Source organism: Ostrea edulis, chromosome 3, assembly GCF_947568905.1.
Source record: "Ostrea edulis chromosome 3, xbOstEdul1.1, whole genome shotgun sequence".
Classification (NCBI taxonomy): domain Eukaryota; kingdom Metazoa; phylum Mollusca; class Bivalvia; order Ostreida; family Ostreidae; genus Ostrea; species Ostrea edulis.
The window spans coordinates 32006551-32026950 of record NC_079166.1 but is presented as its reverse complement, the minus strand read 5'-3'; the positions used below and the strand labels follow the sequence as shown (position 1 = coordinate 32026950).

Sequence of the window (20400 nt, the reverse complement as noted above, 5' to 3'; positions counted from 1 at the left end):
TTACCATCAGACAAAAGTGGAGGGGTTGCAATAAGCCACCTGAAGAAGGGTCAATGTCAGACACAAAAAAAATGGAAGGTTCACTGTCAGAACAAAGGGAAAGGGTCACTATCAGACTGTCAGAGAGGAAGAAATGGAGGGTAACTTCAGACACAAAACGGGGAGGGGTCACCATCAGCTTCAAAGGAGGAATGGTCATTGTTAGACACTAAAATGGCAGATTCAATGAAGTAGAAAGGAGTCATCGTGAAACACAAGAAAAGGGAAGTGTCACTTTCAAAAGCAATCAAGGGGAGGATACTCCGTTCAACACAAAGAAAGGGGAGAAATCACCGCCAAATAGAAAAAGGGGAGGAGTTAAGGTCAGACAGTAAGAAAAATGAAAAATAGGTCTCACCATTAGACACAAAGAAAAAAGAGAAGTCATCATCAGCCTCAAAAATGGGGAAAAGTCGCCGTCTGACACAAGAAAGATAACCGTCTGACACTAAGAAGGAGAGGGGTCACTATTAGATACAAAGAAGAGGAGGAGTCACCGTTAAATACAAAGAAGGGGAGTAGTCGCCGTTAAATTCAAAAAAGGGGAGGAGTTGTCGTTAAATTCAAAGAAGGGGAGGAGTCACCGTTAGATACAAAGAAGGGGAGGAGTTGCCATTAGATACAAAGAAGGGGGAGGAGTAACCGTTAGATACAAGGAAGGGGAGGAGTCGCCATTAGATACAAGGAAGGGAAGGAGTCGCCATTAGATACAAGGAAGGGGAGGAGTCACTGTTAGATATAAAGAAGGGGAAGAAGTCACCGTTAGATACGAAGAAGGGGGAGGAGTCACCATTAGATTCAGAGAAGGGGAGGAGTCACTGTTAAATACAAGGAAGGGGATGAGTCACCTTTATATTCAGAGAAGAGGGGAAGAAGTCACCGTTAAATACAAGGGAGGGGAGGAGTCACCTTTAGATGCAAAGAAGGGGAAGGAGTCACCGTTAGATACAAAGAAGGGGAGGAGCCGCCATTAAATACAAGGGAGGGGAGGAGTCACCTTTAGATACAAAGAAGGGGGAGGAGTCACCGTTAGATACAAAGAAGGGAGAGGAGCCACCGTTAAATACAAGGGAGGGGAGGAGTCACCTTTAGATACAAAGAAGGGGGAGGAGTCACCGTTAGATACAAAGAAGGGGAGGAGCCACCGTTAAATACAAGGGAGGGGAGGAGTCACCTTTAGATACAAAGAAGGGGGAGGAGTCACCGTTAGATACAAAGAAGGGGAGGAGCCACCGTTAAATACAAGGGAGGGGAGGAGTCACCCTTAGATTCAGAGAAGACGGAGAAGTCACAGTCAGACATAGAGGAGTTTGCTCTTGGACAAAAAGGAGGGGTTGTCATTTTCAGTTTCCAAGAAAGGAGAGGGGTCACCATTAAATACATGTACAAAGAAAGGGGAGGGTTATCGTCAGACACTGAGAAGGAAGGGGGTAAAACGCAATGCTAGCTACAGAACTGTAGGTCTCTGAGGAGGTGGGGGGTAGGATTTATCATTAGAGAGCTACAATTTTGGCGTTAACCCAATGCATGTAGATTCTTAAAATAATAGTGAATTAAACTAAAGGAACGTTTGAAAGATAATTTTGGGAGTTTGATTTATACAACATCGGGAGCGAGTAAAAGATAATTAAAAAGGAAAAAAAAAATACTTGAAGCGTCTATTCCTTCATGAAAGTAATTTAGATATTTACATTATTTTGCGTTGAACATGTTGAATTGAGAATTGAATTCATTAATTCACAAAACATTTACTTGAATATAATGTACAGCCCAATCTTAAAAGAATTTATGTAAGAAAAAAAATCCTTTGGGTTATTAATAATTCTTGGGACATTCAACTCACTTCAGCTGAGGCATCACCTCTCTGCTGGTAATCACAAAGACTGCGACAGTGTGCTACTACTGTAGGTTTTAACATGAAACTGATTTTGTTGTTGTAAATAACTGGTAAACGTCTAGTTTCTTTCTATTATTGGGTAATAGAGGCATAGGGTACTACGTAATTTGTAATTTAAGGTGGATCGATCCTCGTGATGTCATAAGTTTTTGCAAAATCTTTATTTGATTAAATTTTGCGCATGATAAAAATATATCTTTCAGAGGAATTTCATTCACTGAATAAATTAAAAAATTTGGAAACTTTTGATACTGAAAAAGTTTTTATTTTCCATAGATAATCAATTATTTTTAGTTTTTAAAATGTTGTCAAGGGCAATAACTCCTTTGCTGCAATTCCCTCTCCTGCATGTCTATGACACAATGATTTCACTGATATCCACAATTAATTTCTATATACCTATTAATTACCAGTTTTCTTAAACTGTTGACATTTAAAATTTGTCATTTCAGCAAGTTTTAATTTTCATTATTCTGTTTAACGAAAATGTGTGATTTTTTTATGTTGATATATACATGTACTGTCTGACATCTTTAAAAAGGTGGCAACATACACATTTTCTTTGGTTATTGATTAAATTAAACTATACTGAGTGGAAATTAATAAAGATTTTCCAATTTTAACCATTAATATTGATAAGTCATATGGGGATCGATCCACCCTAAGCCGTGAAACCGCACTTTGATTTTTCTTTGTTTGCTTGTCAAGATTTTTGTGTGGGCTCCTCCTGAAAAACGATACATATACTATGTTGTTAGTCACCTTATGATAAGTATTAAAATGATTTATTTCCTATTATAATAATGGTAGTGTGGCTCATTTAGCAGTATAGATATTAAATGAGAAACAATGGTTGAATTAATCAGCTTGTTCTGCTAAAATTCACAATCACGACTATACCGGTACGTTGATTTAAAAAAAAAAAAAAACCACTGTCCAGCAAATGTCCTCTGTTTTGACTCTCGTATGTACCATAGATATTACAATATGTAGGAAGCACATTGCTAAAAAAAAAAAAAAAAAAAAAAAAAAAAAACTGAAAATTGGCACAAAAAATCCCAACCCCATTATGAATGGATGAAAGAAAGGATAAATTCTACAGAAGCTGATGGTTTTTTGGGTTTTTTTTTTTTTTTTTTTTGACACTACAGATATTTCTTTCTTTGTAATGATCACAATGAGAATCTTAAAAAAAAGAAAGAAAAAAAAACCCAAAACAACAACAAACAATTTGAAACAAAAACAAAAAACCACACAAAGCAACATACACATAATTTATTTTATACGTTTTAACACAAACAATATTTTTGTATAGAATTATGCTGTACATACGGCTGACTGTTCTCTCTCTCTCTCTCTCTCTCTCTCTCTCTCTCTCTCTCTCTCTCTCTGCTTGAGATAAGATTTCATTTCATTTCTACAAGTCGGGAACATTACCATAACATGGCTATATTTGGACAATTCTTTTATTCAGCAAATACATATATAGATACACACATCATTTAAACAGTATTTCATTATATATAACATATAATAGGATTAGACAAACAGACAGAGCCTATATAAGCCTTCTCCCAAGCTAGAAAGTCACTATCATAAATACACACATACACACTTGGTTGCAATTTAGTCAAAGTAATAGAGATATTAAAAAGCACGTATATACACACATTTATACTCAGAACTCCTGTATTTTATTTCTTTTTTATATTAAAATAAAACAACAATATACGCACAATTATCAATTAAATATTGTGATGTTCTTATTCGATCAATTGTATCTTGTTTAACGTCCCTCTTGAGAATTTTTCACACACCAATACCGATGAAGGACCCCAAATTTAGGCCTATACTCGGAGCTTACGGGCATTGAACAGTGAGGGTTCTTTAGTGTGTCACACCTACTGTGACATGGGGCATGCGTTTTTAATGTCATCTCCGAGGACCCGTGATATTTACACCTGATGCTTACCTGTTTTAACGACTTAGGTCTGTCGCGGCCGGGATTCGAATTATCGATCTTCCGAATGCGGGGCGAGCGCTCTACCTCCAGACCACCGGGGCGGTTTGTTCTTATTCGATGTTCGTGAACGATCATATTATTTTTTTAAAAAGAAACTGTGAAGTAGAAGGATTTACCGCAATTTTTAGCTCATTTGAGTTGAAAGCTCAAATATCAGTTGTCTGCCGTCCGTCTGTCTGTAAACTTTTCACATTTTCGACTTCTTCTCCAGAACCACTGGACCAATTTCAACCAAATTTGGCAAAAAAAATTCTTGGATGAAGTAGATAAAGTTTGTTCAAATGAAGGGCAACGCCCATCCTCAAGGGAAGATCAAAGCAAAAATGCACTCAGAAATTTTAAAAATATTCTTCTCCAGAACCAGCAGCACCAATTTCAACCAAACTTTGCACAAAACACCCCTACATGTATGTGAAGGGGATTTAAGTTTGTTCAAATGATCAAAGTTTAATCCCCTTCAGCAAACGATACTGCAAAAGCAAGTTTGCACAGAAGCCGATAGTTAAATGAATATTAATTCTATACCCTGGTACCTATCGTCAAGTCTGGTTAAAAGTGGCGAGGCAGTTTCAGAGTAGAATTTGATCGTGTGAAAAGTTAACGACGTTAACATATGACGGACAAATTTTGATCAGCAAAGCTCGCTTGAGGCTTCAGTTCAGATGAGCTGACAAAGTGGGTTTTATTTTCTAGAAAAAAGTTCAGTATTTGTGGGTGTGTGGATAGACTAGATGCTGTTTTATACAGTATACAGGTCTGGTGATCGGAACAAAACTCATTAAAATAATGAGAAGGGGTGACAAGTGCGCTAGTTCCCTATGATCCTTTCATTTTTATTTTTAATGGGTTTTACCTGTATTATTTTTACTCTGTTTTTTTTAGAACACCTGGCCAACTTTGTCAGTGAATTAAATGCAAGATTGAAGTTTTTATTGGTCAGAAAGTAAACCAGCCAATTAATGGAGGGATGCAGATGTGCAAACGTTGTAATAATCAAATGTGTTTCATGGGCAAACGTATTCTTCCTGTCCGCCACAATAATAAGTGCGTACGGCACCCAACATGTCGCAAAAACGGCGTAAATCAGAAACAAGGTGCGCGCAAAGCAGATCGACTTCCGGTGCATGTAGGAGTTGATGTCCGCAACTTGCCTGCCAGCTTTACGAAATTTACAGTAAATACACAAGTAAAACATTCCTGTGAACAAAACTGGAATCCACACAAGTACAATAGAGAATACCACGGTGTAATAGTACGTGGCCATTCTGTCCCAAATGCATTCCAGGCTCTTGCCGTCAAAAGAATGATCCCCAATCCCGGCGAAATTTAGCAGAACTAAGAAAAGACCCACTAGATAAAGAAGAATGCACATGGCGATGCACGTGCTTTTTTTGAATAAAATGTTGTAGTACTTGTTATGGCATATGAAAATAAATCGACTGAAGCTCATGAGAGTAATGGAGCCAAGGGAACTGATGCAAGATATGGTGCACAAGCACGCGATTGCTGGACACAGACCCGGAAAGGCATGGAAAAATTTCTCTCCTTCCAATTTACCTAAAATGGTATAGAGGCACATTTAAGTCGGACAACATTTTAGAAGTATGAAGAAATAGAATGATACTGGCAATGTATCTTAAAATGCTGTACATGGATCTGGGTATTGTTTTGTTTAATTTACAAGTGCTTGTCGGTAAGAAACCTGTGCGGTTTCCATGTATTTATCTCCCTATAGAAGCACTGACCTTTCAACTGACATAAAACAATATTAATTTCTAAAAATAATAATTAATAATAATAATAATAATTTACTGATTATGATCATAAGGAATTAATCCGGCTCCATTGTGCTACAAATAGTTTAGATTATTTAAATTCTAGTTTTCGTTGAAATATACTTACTGACGATATTCATTGGGTCTGCAATCAGAGTAACGTACATGTCCGAAATCGCCAGGTTTCCGATGAAAATGTACTCCAGTGATTTCATCTTGATAATCTTGCAAACCGATACCAGAATCAACACATTTCCGAAAGTGCCGAAAAATGTCGCAAAAATTAATATGGCTATGAGAAATACTCCCAATACAGGGGACTCGGATACGAACTCAAAACGTTCAAAAATTCTTTCTAGCGAAAGTGGAAATTCTGTGCGATTCATGGTCTCCATATTCATCGGTATGTTAGTCAAAGTGATTTCTTCCTCTGGCAAAAAGATATTTCTGTGCTCTTATAGAAGTCGCATCTCTTAGCAATCTATAGCCGATGTATGAAATACTGTTAGTCTTGGTTATTAGTCTTTACGATCGATTGATCTGTGGGCATTTCTTTTTAATAATATGCCTTGTCATTCTCATCTGTATTAATTCCTACGGAAGCCGATAGGGTATGGAATTAATATTCATTTAACTGGCAGCCGCCACTTAATTCATCTGGGGGCCGCTACTGAATTTAACTGGCGGCCACTATACAAATTAAATGGCAGCTGCCACTTAATTTATACATGGCGGCTGCCAATTTCCAAAAACAATTTAATTCTTATTGCCGAGTGATTATTTTGGAAAGATTTAGAATAGTACGCAAACACGTAGCTCGTTTTTCGAATTGTAGGGACAGTCGGGGGAGATATTGTCTTCTACAGTTGTTGACAGCAGAAAAAGAACCTGAAATGCATGTCTCTTTTACCCAAACTTCGCACTCCTAAATTGGAGGGAGGGGGCTCAGTTATCATATGAAAATAATAGAAAATGAACATTGTCAAAAAAGCGGAGGGTCAGCTCGCTGGTTCTACGTGCCTGATACGTTGGTATATTAAGTACACGTGAGGATTTGCTCGTGCGCGAATTTGTCGACATTTGATATCGTAAACATTTATATAACTTTGTAAATTAACAGCACATTCGAAAAGCAAAAGTCTAATGCTATTAATTGTATATCACATCCATATTAGTAAGCATTGGAGTGGGATTGAACCCCTTTCATTTTGAGAGAGAGGAGTTGAATAACTGACGACCGCCATAGAAATCATCTAAATTGAGTGGCGGCCACCATATCGATTAAATGGCGGCCGCCAGTTAAATTAACTGGCGGTCGCCCGATAAATTAACTGGCAGCCGCCCCACAAATTAACTGGCGGCCGCCAGATAATAATTGGCGACCGCGACTCGGGGGCCATGCATGGTTTTTATACGCCCGTCTTAAGACGGGCCGTATTATGTTATGGCCTTCATGTCCGTCCGTCTGTCCGTCCGTCCGTCCGTCTGTTAGCTTTTTCGTGTCCGGCTCATAACTTAAATACTATAAGGCCTAGAATAATCAAACTTTGTCAGTTGATACATCTTGGGTAGAAGGTGTGTCGCACATTAAAACCAGGTCGCTGTGACTTTTAATTAAGAAGATATGGCCAAATATGGTAAAACCCTGTCCGGCTCATAACTTGAAAACTATTTGATCTAGAATCATGAAACTTGGTCATCTTATGCATCTTAGGTAGAAGGTGTGTCGCACTGTACTTTAAGGTCACTGTGACATTTAGTTGAAGTGATTTTTTGAAAAAAGTATGTTATAATTGGTACAATCCCTACTCATATAAGAGTTTTGTAGAAAACCTCATTCAAAAATGTTACATCAAGAAAACACATATTTTTTTTATGATATACTGTACAGCTTTTTTTTAGCCTATGTAATGTTTCCTTTGTTTCTAACAATAACATGAGAAATTCCACTTGTCCCATGGGAGTAGCATGCAAAGGGCATTTTGACAAGACTAATTAATGAGTTTTGTGTAGAGCATCTCTGATCAACATGATCAAGCAGGTGTTATCTTTATCTCTAGGGAATTGGGCAGAGAGATCTTAGCCTCTTAATTGCAGATATACCAGAAATTATTTGTGAAAGTGAATTTGTTTGTTGTGGTTAGTCTTTATTTTCAAAATTAATTTGACATTGTACTATATAATTTTTAATTTTTTTTCTCAGCAACCTATATGCAGAGTATCATTTCTCACTAAGACAACAAATGGTTGCAATATGTATAAAGGCCTATTTTAATGATTAGTATTTTGATGTTTTGTTATGGCTGTGGCATTGTTCAGAAAAAAGATATACAATGAACAAAGCTGCAGATTGGGCATTTGTGTAAATCTGAACAGATGAAATAGTATTGCAATAACCATATTAAAAAATGTTAATTCAAGAAACTACACATTCTTCATTATATACACTGTACTATACAGCAGTATATAACAAACAAATTATTTCTTTTGTGTCAGTAACAAGAGAAATTTCCCTTGTCCCATGGATGTAATTATCAAGCAATTCAGGAGGCATTTTGCTAACAGAAAAATTGCATTCTGTCAAATTACAGATTAATTAATGAGTTTAGAAGATTTCTGTTACAGCAATCTGATCAAGGAGATGCTATCTATATCTCTTGCAATCGGGAATTGGGCAGAGGAATCTGGCCTTCTAATTGATCTGTCAAATTTTAGAACAGTTCTAATTGGTAGCCATTACTTTGAAAGTTAATTTGGTATAAAGTTTAAGAATTAATATGATATTGTAAAATATATTTTTATTTTATATCTCAACAACAAGGTGTAGATTGTCATGTCTCACTAAGATGACAGTTTTACAGTCTAAGAATAAACATAATGACTAATGTTTGATGTTTTATTACGCTCTGCATTGTTCTTCATTCCTTAAAATACAATGAGCAAAGCTGCAGATGTGCATTTCTCAAGTCTAACACAACCAGTTGAGAAATATATGATGTATTATTTTTTTCTAATTAATAACTACACCATAGGAGATGCACCAGTATTTGAAATAACCGTTTTTAATCTATATTTATTTATATTGACATCACCATGCATATTTTACTTTTATACTTGAAGATTTGACAAAGGCAGATACTGATATATGTATTTTTTGATAAGTTGAATAAATCAACCTTTTTGAGTACTCCCATTTATTGTAAGTTGTTTGCTTGGATAAAGGGCTATCTTGCACTTTAATCATTTCATTGAAACCATTTGGGAAAATGTTTTTATATCCTTTTAAAAATCATTAAGCTTACATTATCAATATTTGAAACAATGTCACATGAGGCCATAAAGTGGGTAAGATTCTTAAAGGAAGGTTGACATTTGGTTCCATGCATACCTATCTCTTCATGGTGATATGTTCATGTTAACAATATGTGACGGGCGTATCATGTGCCGTGGCGGTGCACTTTATTACAAACTTGAATCTGCACTATGTTGGGAAGCTTTCATATATATTTAAACTAACGGGTATGACCGGTCGACAGGGATGCTTACTCCTCCAAGGCAACTGATCCCACCTCTGGTATATCCAGAGGTCTGTGTTTGCCCAACTCTCTATTCTATATATAGGAGTTATGAGATTGATCACTGTTCGTTATCTTCACCTTACAATAAAAAACCAATCTCTGAACCAACGCAGTCTAAGAACATTAATAAATCATAACAATTCAACAATGGCATGATAGCAATCTGATTAAATCCAGATCCTGAGATCCGCTCACTATCGCTACACTAGTGTAGCGATCTAAGTGAGCGGATCTCATGATCTGGTTTTAATCAGATTGACATTATAGCTTTCTACAATATACAGTTTTACAGTGTTCCCTTTAGATTGTAATTTCACCTTCTGTTTTGCAAATTATATAATACATGAAATATGTATCTAAAGGCCACCCTCTTCCAAACACATAAAACAATTTGAAGAAAGGCCTATCTATTACACTATACTATACATGTATATCTCTGCTTTCTTGTCAGTTCTTTGAAAAATACGATTAATGATATTATCTAGACATACATCACAACATATAGCGACAGCTCGCTGTTGGAGCTTATTTAATGAATCCTTCATTTGTTCAGTTTAATTAATATCCGATTAAAAGCCCTTCCCAGAATAATATAAAGCGTATTAAATACCATCAGTGAACTAGCTGAATATTTGATTCAAATATGTAATTAATGTCACGATACGGATTTCCGTCTACAATGATTATCCTTTGCTACCACCAGTTTGATCTTTGAATAGGAAGTTAGGAGACAAGTTCAGTGACCAAATTGCTTTTTTCATTTGAGAATAAGTTTTTAGTAAATTAGTGTCTAGCGCAAGAACACAAACACGCACGCACGCACGCACCCACCAACTGACATTTGTAACGCCAAATCAGCTAAACTCAAATAATTGAAGATATCTGATATCACAATTCATTTGATGCGCGCAACAATTCAATTAAAAATCTCTTCAAATTGTTAATGATATCTTCAAATCTAAATTATTGTGCGCATTAATTGAATTATGATAGCATTAATTATTCTGCTGAATAGATGAGCGTTATAATTAAATCGTTGTTGTCTACAAATTAATTTATGATATCAACAATGGAATTAATGAGCGCTATAATCCAATTCAAGAGAAAATGATTCAATTAATGCGCACAATAATTAGTGTTCTCGTCCATTAAATCATTGCACGCATCAATTCAATCAATGTGTGCAATAATTCAACAGATGAGAACAATGGTTTAATTATTGTGCACATTAATTGAATCATTCTCTCTTGACTTATACTGCGCTCATCAATTCCATTGCTGTTTGTCGCTATTGTATCATTGGGCTCTCCCTTACATTTTAAGAGTTAGGAAACAATCTATTTCGCGGACATACCTTATATTCGTAAACCTTATAATATGTAATTTGCAATATTAAAAGGTTTTCGAATTCCGAAGTAGGTTAAGGACCACCGAGTAAGGGCCAAAGGGAGTAAATTGTCATGGATTTTGAAAATTAAAGATTAAAGAAAACTGCCGAATTCTTAATCTATCGAGAAATATGTTATATAATTGATACAATCAAAAATATAATTGCAGTTGAAAATAATTTGCACTGTTTGTATTGTTTTTTCCATTTCTGTTGTTGGCTTCATTGGGGGGGGGGGGGGTATTGTTTTCTTCTTTTTGTTTGGTATTTGTTTTGTTTTGTTTTTATTTCAATATCCGGATCTGATCTGTCAGAATATTAGTTGTGTCAGAACTAATTCATACAGCAGCTACCAGGAATGGACCCCGACTAAGCTTAAACACAGTCTTTTAAAAACCATAACATTACGCGGGATGTAATTAGAAAACCAAGGCATATGGATATAAACACTGATTGTTATAAGTATAGTACTTTATTTCTATATGCGGTGCAATATTAAAAATAATGATTGATAATATACATCTACATCAATGTGTGACTGCTTGTGGCTTCCTGTCGTTATAGGGGTTGACAATCGCCTCATCAAAGCTAGTCCATACCTCTCTCTCTCTCTCTCTCTCCCCCCCCCCCCCCCCCCCCCCCGAGCACTGGGGGGGGGGAACTAATCTCCTCCTAGTATAGTGGCTGGATATTTTTCTTTATAACACATTAATCTTCATACTTTTCTCGATAGTGATATTGATTACTCATACAAAGCTTTTACAAATTACATATCATTCGCAAGCATTTCAAACAGCTTATATAGGCCTATGACTAAATACATTTTGCATTTCAGCAAGTGTTTTAAAATCTGTTAATCTATTCTATATTGTTTCTGACAGCATGTTCATTTTCCGCTGCATACTATTATCTACAGCATATTGTATTGGGAAATTTTATATCTATTAAAGACATGTTGGTTGTCAGAGAAACTGATGTACAGTGCACCCTTGCTTTTTTTTTTTCTTTTCTTTTTTTTTCTTTTCTTCAAAATATCGATTTTGGTTTGTGGTAGTGAAAGAGTTCGTGTCTATTTGTTTGAATGCTGTTTCTGTGAATTTGGTTGGTTTTAGCAAAATTCGCTCTCTGTATGCTTGGTAAACAAAACCTTTCTATATATTCATAATTACACTCTTTCTTCTGAATGTGATACGTTTATTTTCAATATCCCGGACCCCTTTTAATTTTTTTTTTAATTTTGAAAACTTTTCAAAAATTCTGTTATCACTTATTCTATTTCCTACAAGACAAACAAACGAGAGAGAGAGAGAGAGAGAGAGAGAGAGAGAGAGAGAGAGAGAAATCCACAAAAACAAGCAAACAAACAAAATCCCCAACACGTTACAACCGATCGGTCAATTAATTTTCCTGAAGTGCGGGAATGTCATTAACATTACACCATGTGTATCTGTTTCAATCACAATGTTCTTTTGATCAAATGTTAGTTAGATCACGACCATCAAATTGTCTTATCAAATTATTCAAGTATTACATTTCCCGTGTTTGTTATCTAAGCGGCAATTGAATTCCCAGCCATTAAAACAGACATACTATCATATATTTATCTGTATTTATACGCACATTGTTTACAATTGAATTCCCAGCCGTTAAAACAGACATACTATCGTATATTTATCTGTATTCATACGCGCATTGTTTACAATTGAATTCCCAGCCGTTAAAACAGACATACTATAATATATTTATCTGTATTCATACGCGTATTGTTTTCAATTGAATTCCCAGCCGTTAAAACAGACATACTATCATATATTTATCTGTATTCATACGCGCATTGTTTACAACTGCAACGCAATCATGAGGAAATGGCTATCATTACAATTTGTAGAGACATCAAAAGCATTGGAAATTCGAATATTGAAACATGTCTCTAGAAAAATGTCTTCGTCCATTCGAAACGACCACAATGGCGGTCTACTTCCTGTCTACATGGATGAGTCAAGTACGAGAGGAATGTCCGAATCATTTAATGCAGAATGCACGTACATTACTTACTTATCCTCTTCATCCCCGGTAGTACATAAGGCACCAACAAGCTTCTATATATGCTTGTTGACGTTTCTGTAACTTGGTGAATGCACGTACATAGACATCAATAATTAATCAGGGGTGATTATGAAGCCTGATTATTATTGTTAATGGATAATTATTATGTCTAATCATTATTGATCATGAATGATCCTAAAGTCTTATCATTAGTGACGAAGGATTCCTGAGATCCTCTTATCGAAATATTCCCTATCCTTGTACATGTAAATACAGTTTGCAATCATCAGAACAAGAAACAATCACGTGACTCTGTAGCTGAAGAAACAACTACATGACTGTAGCTGAAAAAAAAAAAAAAACCAACCACGTAACTCTAGCTGGAAAAAAAAACAATCACGTGACTGTAGCTGAAGAAACAACCACGTTACTCTGTAGCTGTAGAAGAAAAATAGTTGTGTGATTTTGTTAACATATCATTGGAGTTAGTCACTGTCTTGGACATTTCAATGGCCGATTCTTTCTTCTTCATTTTGCACAAGCGGAAAAGCTTGTGCAACTTAACAAGTTTGTTGAAAGCCTTGTGAAATTTCTTATTGGTGAAATAGTAAACTAGCCAGTTAATGGAGGGGTGCAGATGGCCGAAAGCGGTGAGAACCAGGTGGGCTTCGTATGGAAATGTATCATTTCTGTCAACGACTATAATCAAGGCGTACGGAATCCAGCAGGTAGAAAATATAATATATATAAAGAATAGTGTACGTGCAAGATTCACGGATTTCTGGTTGTGGTCTGTGCACGTGACTTCCGTTATTTTCCTCGTGCTCTTTCGGACTGTTAAGAATATCTTCAAGTAAAATATTCCGGTGATGGTAACCGGAATCCATACCAAGATGACAGAAAATGCCACAGTGTAATAATAAGTGTCCATGCGATCCCATATACACTCCAGGCTTTTTCTGTCAAACGAATGATCTCCGATTCCCGCCAAATTCAGCAGCACAAGTGTTAACCCAGTTAGGTACAAACCAAAGCACATTGCAATGCAGGTGCGTTTCTTAAAAAGTGTGTAGTAGTATTTGTGGTGGCAAATGAAAATATATCGGTTAAAGCTCATCAATGTTATGGATCCAAGCGAATTTACACAAGCAATGGTGCACAAGTAGGCTATTGTTCGGCATAATCCTGGCAGAGCGTTGAAAAAGATCTCACCCTCTAGTTTTGCTGAAAGAAATAAAATATTCCATCAAATGCTATTCTAACCCAATAAATTTTCTCACTGGAAATTTGCCATTACATTTTTTATTATTATTATTTAAAAGATAAAAAATTCATGGATCAATTGGATTCATTCAATAACAGGCATTTTCTGAATACTAAATTTCAAAACCTTTTTCGCAATGAAAAATGGATTAGAAAAACAAATATGAAATAAAGTTTTTTTTCCCTGTGTCGTTAATAAAGAACGCAAAAGACGTCACTATCAGGCATCTTTTGTTTGAAAAACTATTGCAATACTCACCAATGATGCTCATCGGGTCAGCCACCAGTGTGACGTAGGTGTCAGATATTGCAAGATTTCCGATAAAAATACATTCTAGCGAATTCATCTTCTTAGACTTGCAAAGGGATACTAAAATCAGCATGTTTCCAAATGTTCCGATCAGTGAAGCAAATATTAGAACGATCAGTAGAAACACGCCCACTGCTGGGGACTCCGACAAGAACTCCAGCCGATCGAACACTCTCGGACCGGGTGTTACTGCGATTGATTCGTTCATTTTAAATATGTGATTTTCAATTTGAAAAATCAATACATGACCAGACAACTGTAAGCTAAGTATTTCAAGGATAAACGTATTTTTAATCTCACAGTTCCTTAAAAAGCAGGAGGAATCCGAGCAAAGGTGTTCGAATAGTTTCTCTAGAATCTATCACCTGGCAAAATATTCATTTAATATCTCTCAAATTACACACGTCCATAGTCCTGCTTTGTTATACATTCTAAGAGGATTGGTTTAATCTGAAATATATTTATAAAATATGTAAAATGAATGGTTCTATGGTACAATGTTGCACAGGAAAGAAAAGACCCTTAACTTTACAAAAATAAAACATTGACTCACTTGTTTGCTTTTTGACCTGTATAATGAACGACCTTTAGTCAAGCCTCGTAAAATTTCCCCCCGGAAATATCTTTCCTTCATGTACAACACCATTCAGCAAATTTTTCAATGCCAAAATTTACGTATTAGAAATTATGATAATAGTAGTGCGTACATAGACGCTACCCAAACTTGTTTCATTTTGAAAAAGGTGAAGATAACGAACAGTGATCAATCTCATCTCCTATAAGGAATACAAAATAGAGAATTGGGCAAACACCAGAGGTGATATCAGGTGCCTAGGAGGAGTAAGCACCCCCTGTCGACAGGTCACATCCGCAGTGAGCCCCATATCTTGATCAGGTAAACGGAGTAATCCGTAGTCAGAATCATTGTGCCAAAAAGGTTGTACTGGCAAACTAGATCGTTATAACGACCATAGAGTTTGCGAAATTCTGACTTCAAACGAGACTGTTGAAACCCCTGTAACATCAACTTTTTTGTCAGTAGCATTCCTCGATTTAAAAACTGATCATACGCAGAACAAACTCTTGCGTATCGAATCAATATAAATGCCATATGCAGGTGATAATGGAATGTTGCTACATATATATGGGAAGTTGATGATGGAAAACCTGAAATCATCCTGTTTGTCATAAAGTTGAGTTGTTACTTTGCTGTTAATATCTTGATCAGGTAAACGGAGTAATCCGTAGTCAGGATCAGTGCACTAAGAAAGGCCTAGCAAATGTTTTGAAATACGACAGACATCATTTGACCAGGTTGTATTGGAAATGAAGTATGTTTGAGTGAGTGTGTGTATGTGTGTGTGTAACACTGACCTTGTAGACATGCCAAAGGCCACAATATTTGCTCCATTGATTTCATACTTCCCCTGTAGCTTTTTAATAAAGAAAAGAAGAACTCTATTGATTTTGGGTCCAAGCTCCACGTCACTACGGGACCTCGTGGAAAAAGGTTGTAGACACTTATTGCGTGGGATATGCCCGCCTTGTGGAGCTCTTGTAATGCAATAGCTCTTCTCTACATGTGCATTGTAGCGGTCACACAGGTTCGATCACCGATGGCCAGATAGCTCAATTGGTAGAGCGCCTAACTAGATAATTCAGGGGCACAGTTTCGTATCCGGATCTGGTCCGTTGCATTTTCTCCGTTATAAAATTATGCGGGATGGGACTACCTGCAGGTTGTTATTAATTTTCAGAAATGACACCATTGAACTTTTCTGTGTTTTGCTGATTGAATAATTCAAGACACGAAGTATTTGTATTTGACATGTTTTCATTACACAGGCACTGGAGGGCATGTATCATGAACATTCCACTCCCATACACCCAGCCTTATCACCTTGTCTTTTTTAACACTTCTTTTTTGTGTGCAAAAATCATAAAATGACAATTATCCCAGAGCTTCATCAAATTTTATTGCATAGTTGAATGTATAAACTTTGCGAAAATAACCCATTTCTAAAGTTGAAAATTCTCGTTTAAACTCAACAATTAATACTTTTGGACAGCCCTATAAAATACATTCATTTTGAGATTCCTCCTTTCGGTCTACAGACGCATGCGCACAGACGGCAAACAGTGCAGCATGTCGCCCAGTGAGAGAAAGCAGAATTTTGACAGATTATCCGAGAAAAGGAAAAAAAATAGAACGAGATACAACTCATAAGGATAAAATCTACGTGGCGATTAGTAACCATGAGCTTGGAGATACACACACAGGGTTTTAAAAGTAAGTGCTATTTTCATCTGAACACGTCGAATAATTCCATTTATATAGATAAGCTTCTACAAATCACGTTTGCTGTCATTCTAAATCACGTGATGAAAAATATCGGAGTCAGCCTGAAGAAACCTTTGAATTCCGGATGATCTTCAAAGCGCAGTTGATAGCAAATCAAGGCTTTCAAATTGTTATGAATTGTTAGTATCTGATACGATTTTTTAAGGAACACGTGATTGAAATGCGGAAAATGAACTGTAGTGTCTCTTTAATGATCATCCCAAAAATGATAACGTGATTTTTACTACGTGACAGAAACGGAAACTAACATTAATGCATGTTTACAAAACATTTGAAAAAAAAAGTGTGTTTATCCCAGATCAGAAAAATAAGGTGATAAGGTTGTGTATGTGGGATGATCATGATCCATGCGCGGATAAAGAGGGGGGCCGGGGATCCGGATCCCTTGAGATTTGTCAAGAGGTGAAGTCCTCTTACAAATTTCGTGGGGGAGGGGGGGGGTTCGGACCCCAACATACGGTTTGATTCTAATGATTTTTTAAGGATAATTAAGGACCCCATCGATATCTTATTATACTTTAGTAGAACTGATTAAATGATAATAATTATTACCTAACAAAACGTAACTCAATCAATGTAATCGGTGATACCGTATAAGCTGAGGTCTCGTTTCACGGTAGGAGTCGGCACATTAAAGGACCCTCACTGCTCAATGACCTTGAGTGCCGAGTGCGAGATATACGTTAAACTCCAAATAAACAAATATGCCCCGTATGGCATCTATACTTCAACAGAGTCACCGCTGCCTGGCTATGGGAAGTCCGTACGTATTATAGGCAGGCGTTGTTCGTGCCAGATAGTATGCAATAACTCGTGAAGGTCATTTTACCAAATCAAGGTTATCATGATTCGAGGAGATATCTCATACTTGACAGTGGTATGTGCTTGAGACTTTGAGGCTATGAATGAAGTCTCATGATTAATTATGTGTTGTTTAATGTCCATTTTGAGACGTCACCGGTGCCGGTCGAAGAACCTCAAATTTTGACCTTTACTTGGTACTCAAGGTCATTAAGAAGTGATACTAATTCTTGGTAGTTTCAAATCGGACAGATAATATGTTCACCATTTCACTAATGCACGTGAATTCCAAGTGAGAAATAGATATCGCTTTGCAGCTGCGAGCTACTCGTGCTATTTTGGCTCGCACACGCTAGATTCATTTCGGCAGATTTTGTCTTCATTTTGCGACATAACTTCAAATTACTACTTCAAATAGGCTAAGCCACAACTTTCAAATGGATGGAATAAAGCGATGGGAATCGGCTCATTCAATTCTTTCCAAGGTTGATATTTACTGAAATTTCAGATTTTGATAAGAGAGAAATCGCTAGCACAGGGTGTTTTTCCTTTAACTAACATGATATTAAGTAATTCATCGCCGTCTATTTGGGAAGATACAAGGTTGCTGATGCCAAATGACGCATCGCATCAAAATCTTGCAACCATGAGGTTATTGGGGATGGGGACATTTTTCAGTTGATTTCCAATTCACTGTTGGGCTCACAAGGCAAACATGTCGAGTCGGTTTTATTGTCGAATTAGTGATGAACATTAACAGGTGTCTTCGCCAAGATGCATGTCATCCAAACGGACAGATTTGCTATGTTCTTGAAACATCCGTTTCTGACGAAGCTAGGGTGTCAGATGACATAACCAAATCTGTGCAGAATGAGATATTGCGATCGGTGAAAGACGACTACTATTCGTCATTGATCTGCAAATGCAAATGCCTTGAATCAATAAATTGTCATAATATTTCAGCACAAAATGTAACAATGACCAGGGATATAATCAGACAATACGTCCTCTTTCTCAACCTTCACTTCAAAGTCCTCCTATGTTTATAATGTGGACGCATCCACACAATACAGATTTAATCTAATGGAGGCCAAACCATATTATATCTTGTACATCTCAAGAGTCCGCCACAGAAAGTCCAACTTTGAAAAAACAGAAAGTTTCGCGGGATTTTCCTTCTCAGAATTGTCATTCAAACAATATGTGCCAAATAACGACCCAGATGAGCACGAGAAAGACAAAAACTTACCATAGAAATCTACTCTCGGGATTCGACTTTGATGAAATTGTTACTGGCAAAATATCAAAATATCTCTTTCCTCTTTATCATTCTCAGAAAAGGTAAAATTAACAGAAACTACACTTGAAATAGTATCATCGCAAAAATGTTCCGTTCAGATCTGTTTTTGTCGGCAAAGATAAAACTTAAAAAAGAGGAAAAAAGCTTTCCTTCCAAGCATTATGGATGCAAAAACACATATGGTTGATATAAGCCATAAACTGCAAGGTGGTCTTTGTAAAATCTGTGATCTTTTCCCACATGTGGGTTAGAGAAGCTATGACAATTTTGTATCCCAACCATTCACCAACTTCAAAAAAGCAGTAGGCAAGGATGGATCCCTGGCAAAACATGAGAGTTCCGATTATCATAAGGCGGCAAGTATAGAGTATCAGACTTTTAAAACAAGTTTGGCAAGAGTAGTCTACCATACAAAATTAGTCAACAAAACCAGGAAATGTACGACAGAAACATGAGGCTGTTGTCAATGATAAAGAAAACTATTGTCTTCAGTTGGAAACAAAATATTCCTCTGCATGGACACAGAGACGATTCAACAAGCACTGCATCCAAACAGGTAACTTTCTTGCTATTCTGAATCTTGGAAAGTCATGATGTCGAACCAGCTGGTGCAGCACCTAAAGAGATTCCCAAAAAGTGCCACATACACCAGTAAAAGCACTCAAAATGAAGTCATCAGTATCATTGGTCAAAATAATCAGAAAAAATTGCTGCGTGGTCTTCAAGGCAAGGCCTTCTACTCCATCATTGCTTATGAAGTCACCGGCAGATTTTCAAATAAGGAAGTCTTGAGATTGTGCTTGAGGTTTCTTGATGAAATAACATCAGAGCCGATCATTTTGGAAGTTTTTTGGACTTTTTCATTTAGATCGTACCACCGGAGCAGTGATATCTGCCAAATTATCGAACTTTTACAATTTTGACAATATTAGAGGTCATGCTTACGATAGTGCTGCTTCAATGACCTCTGAAAAACAGGGTTATCAATGAAGAATCAAAGAACTGAATATGTTGGTTGTGTATACAAATTGCAAAAGCCACGTGCTCAACCTGAGCATTGCACACGCTTGGAGGTTTCCTCTTGTTAGAAATATGATTGACTTTCATTGACGGAATAAATTCTACATTCATGTTCTTTGATCCTTCACTGAAGTAACAGCTATAATTTGTGCATGTGCTGTCACGACAGGATACAGAGGTAACCAGAAAGAAACTGACAGATATGTGTAAAACGAGATGGATTGAGAGACATTTTGGTCTTTGGTGATCAGGTCTTCCAACAGTCTGTTGGAATTTCCATGGGCACGAATTGTGCTCCTTTGTTAGCTGACCTCTTTCTATGTTCATATGAAGCAGAATTTGTTCAAAAACGTCTACCTGAGAAGAATAAATATCTTGCTTTGGCCTTTAACTCGACATTTAGATATATCGACGACGTTTTGTTTATTAACAATCATAATTTTCATTCATATGTCGGTTCGATATATCCCTATGAGCTCGAAATAGAGAACACCACAGAGTCGTCCACTTCTGCTTCATACTTAGATATTTTATTGAATGTAGACATTAACGGCAAACTGACAAGTCAACTGTATGACAACCGGGATGATTTCAGCTTC

General features: G+C 36.6%; 2 protein-coding genes across 2 annotated transcripts; both read right to left on the bottom strand.

Moving 5' to 3' along the window:
* Nucleotides 1-3193: 3193 nt before the first annotated feature.
* On the bottom strand, nucleotides 3194-6689 carry LOC125676548 (melatonin receptor type 1B-A-like). Its single transcript, XM_056160501.1, has 2 exons — nucleotides 5862-6689; nucleotides 3194-5516 (listed from the first exon to the last, which is right to left on the bottom strand). Exons 1-2 carry the CDS (start codon nucleotides 6133-6135, stop codon nucleotides 4768-4770), a joined length of 1023 nt encoding a protein of 340 aa, XP_056016476.1. The 5' UTR covers nucleotides 6136-6689; the 3' UTR covers nucleotides 3194-4767.
* A 6016-nt stretch (nucleotides 6690-12705) lies between these two features.
* On the bottom strand, nucleotides 12706-14896 carry LOC125675698 (melatonin receptor type 1B-A-like). Its single transcript, XM_048913483.2, has 3 exons — nucleotides 14872-14896; nucleotides 14268-14768; nucleotides 12706-13969 (listed from the first exon to the last, which is right to left on the bottom strand). The coding sequence occupies exons 2-3, from the start codon at nucleotides 14524-14526 to the stop codon at nucleotides 13173-13175; spliced, it is 1056 nt and encodes a 351-aa protein (XP_048769440.1). The 5' UTR covers nucleotides 14527-14768; nucleotides 14872-14896; the 3' UTR covers nucleotides 12706-13172.
* Nucleotides 14897-20400: the final 5504 nt, after the last annotated feature.

Bases quoted from the DNA above. Each gene is read 5' to 3' on its own strand.
- LOC125676548 (XM_056160501.1), bottom strand. From the start codon at position 6,135: ATGAATATGGAGACCATGAATCGCACAGAATTTCCACTTTCGCTAGAA. The intron at 5,517-5,861 runs GTAAGTATATTT...ATACCATTTTAG, and splicing joins AGACCCAATGAATATCGTCA to GTAAATTGGAAGGAGAGAAA.
- LOC125675698 (XM_048913483.2), bottom strand. From the start codon at position 14,526: ATGAACGAATCAATCGCAGTAACACCCGGTCCGAGAGTGTTCGATCGG. The intron at 13,970-14,267 runs GTGAGTATTGCA...TATTTCTTTCAG, and splicing joins TGACCCGATGAGCATCATTG to CAAAACTAGAGGGTGAGATC.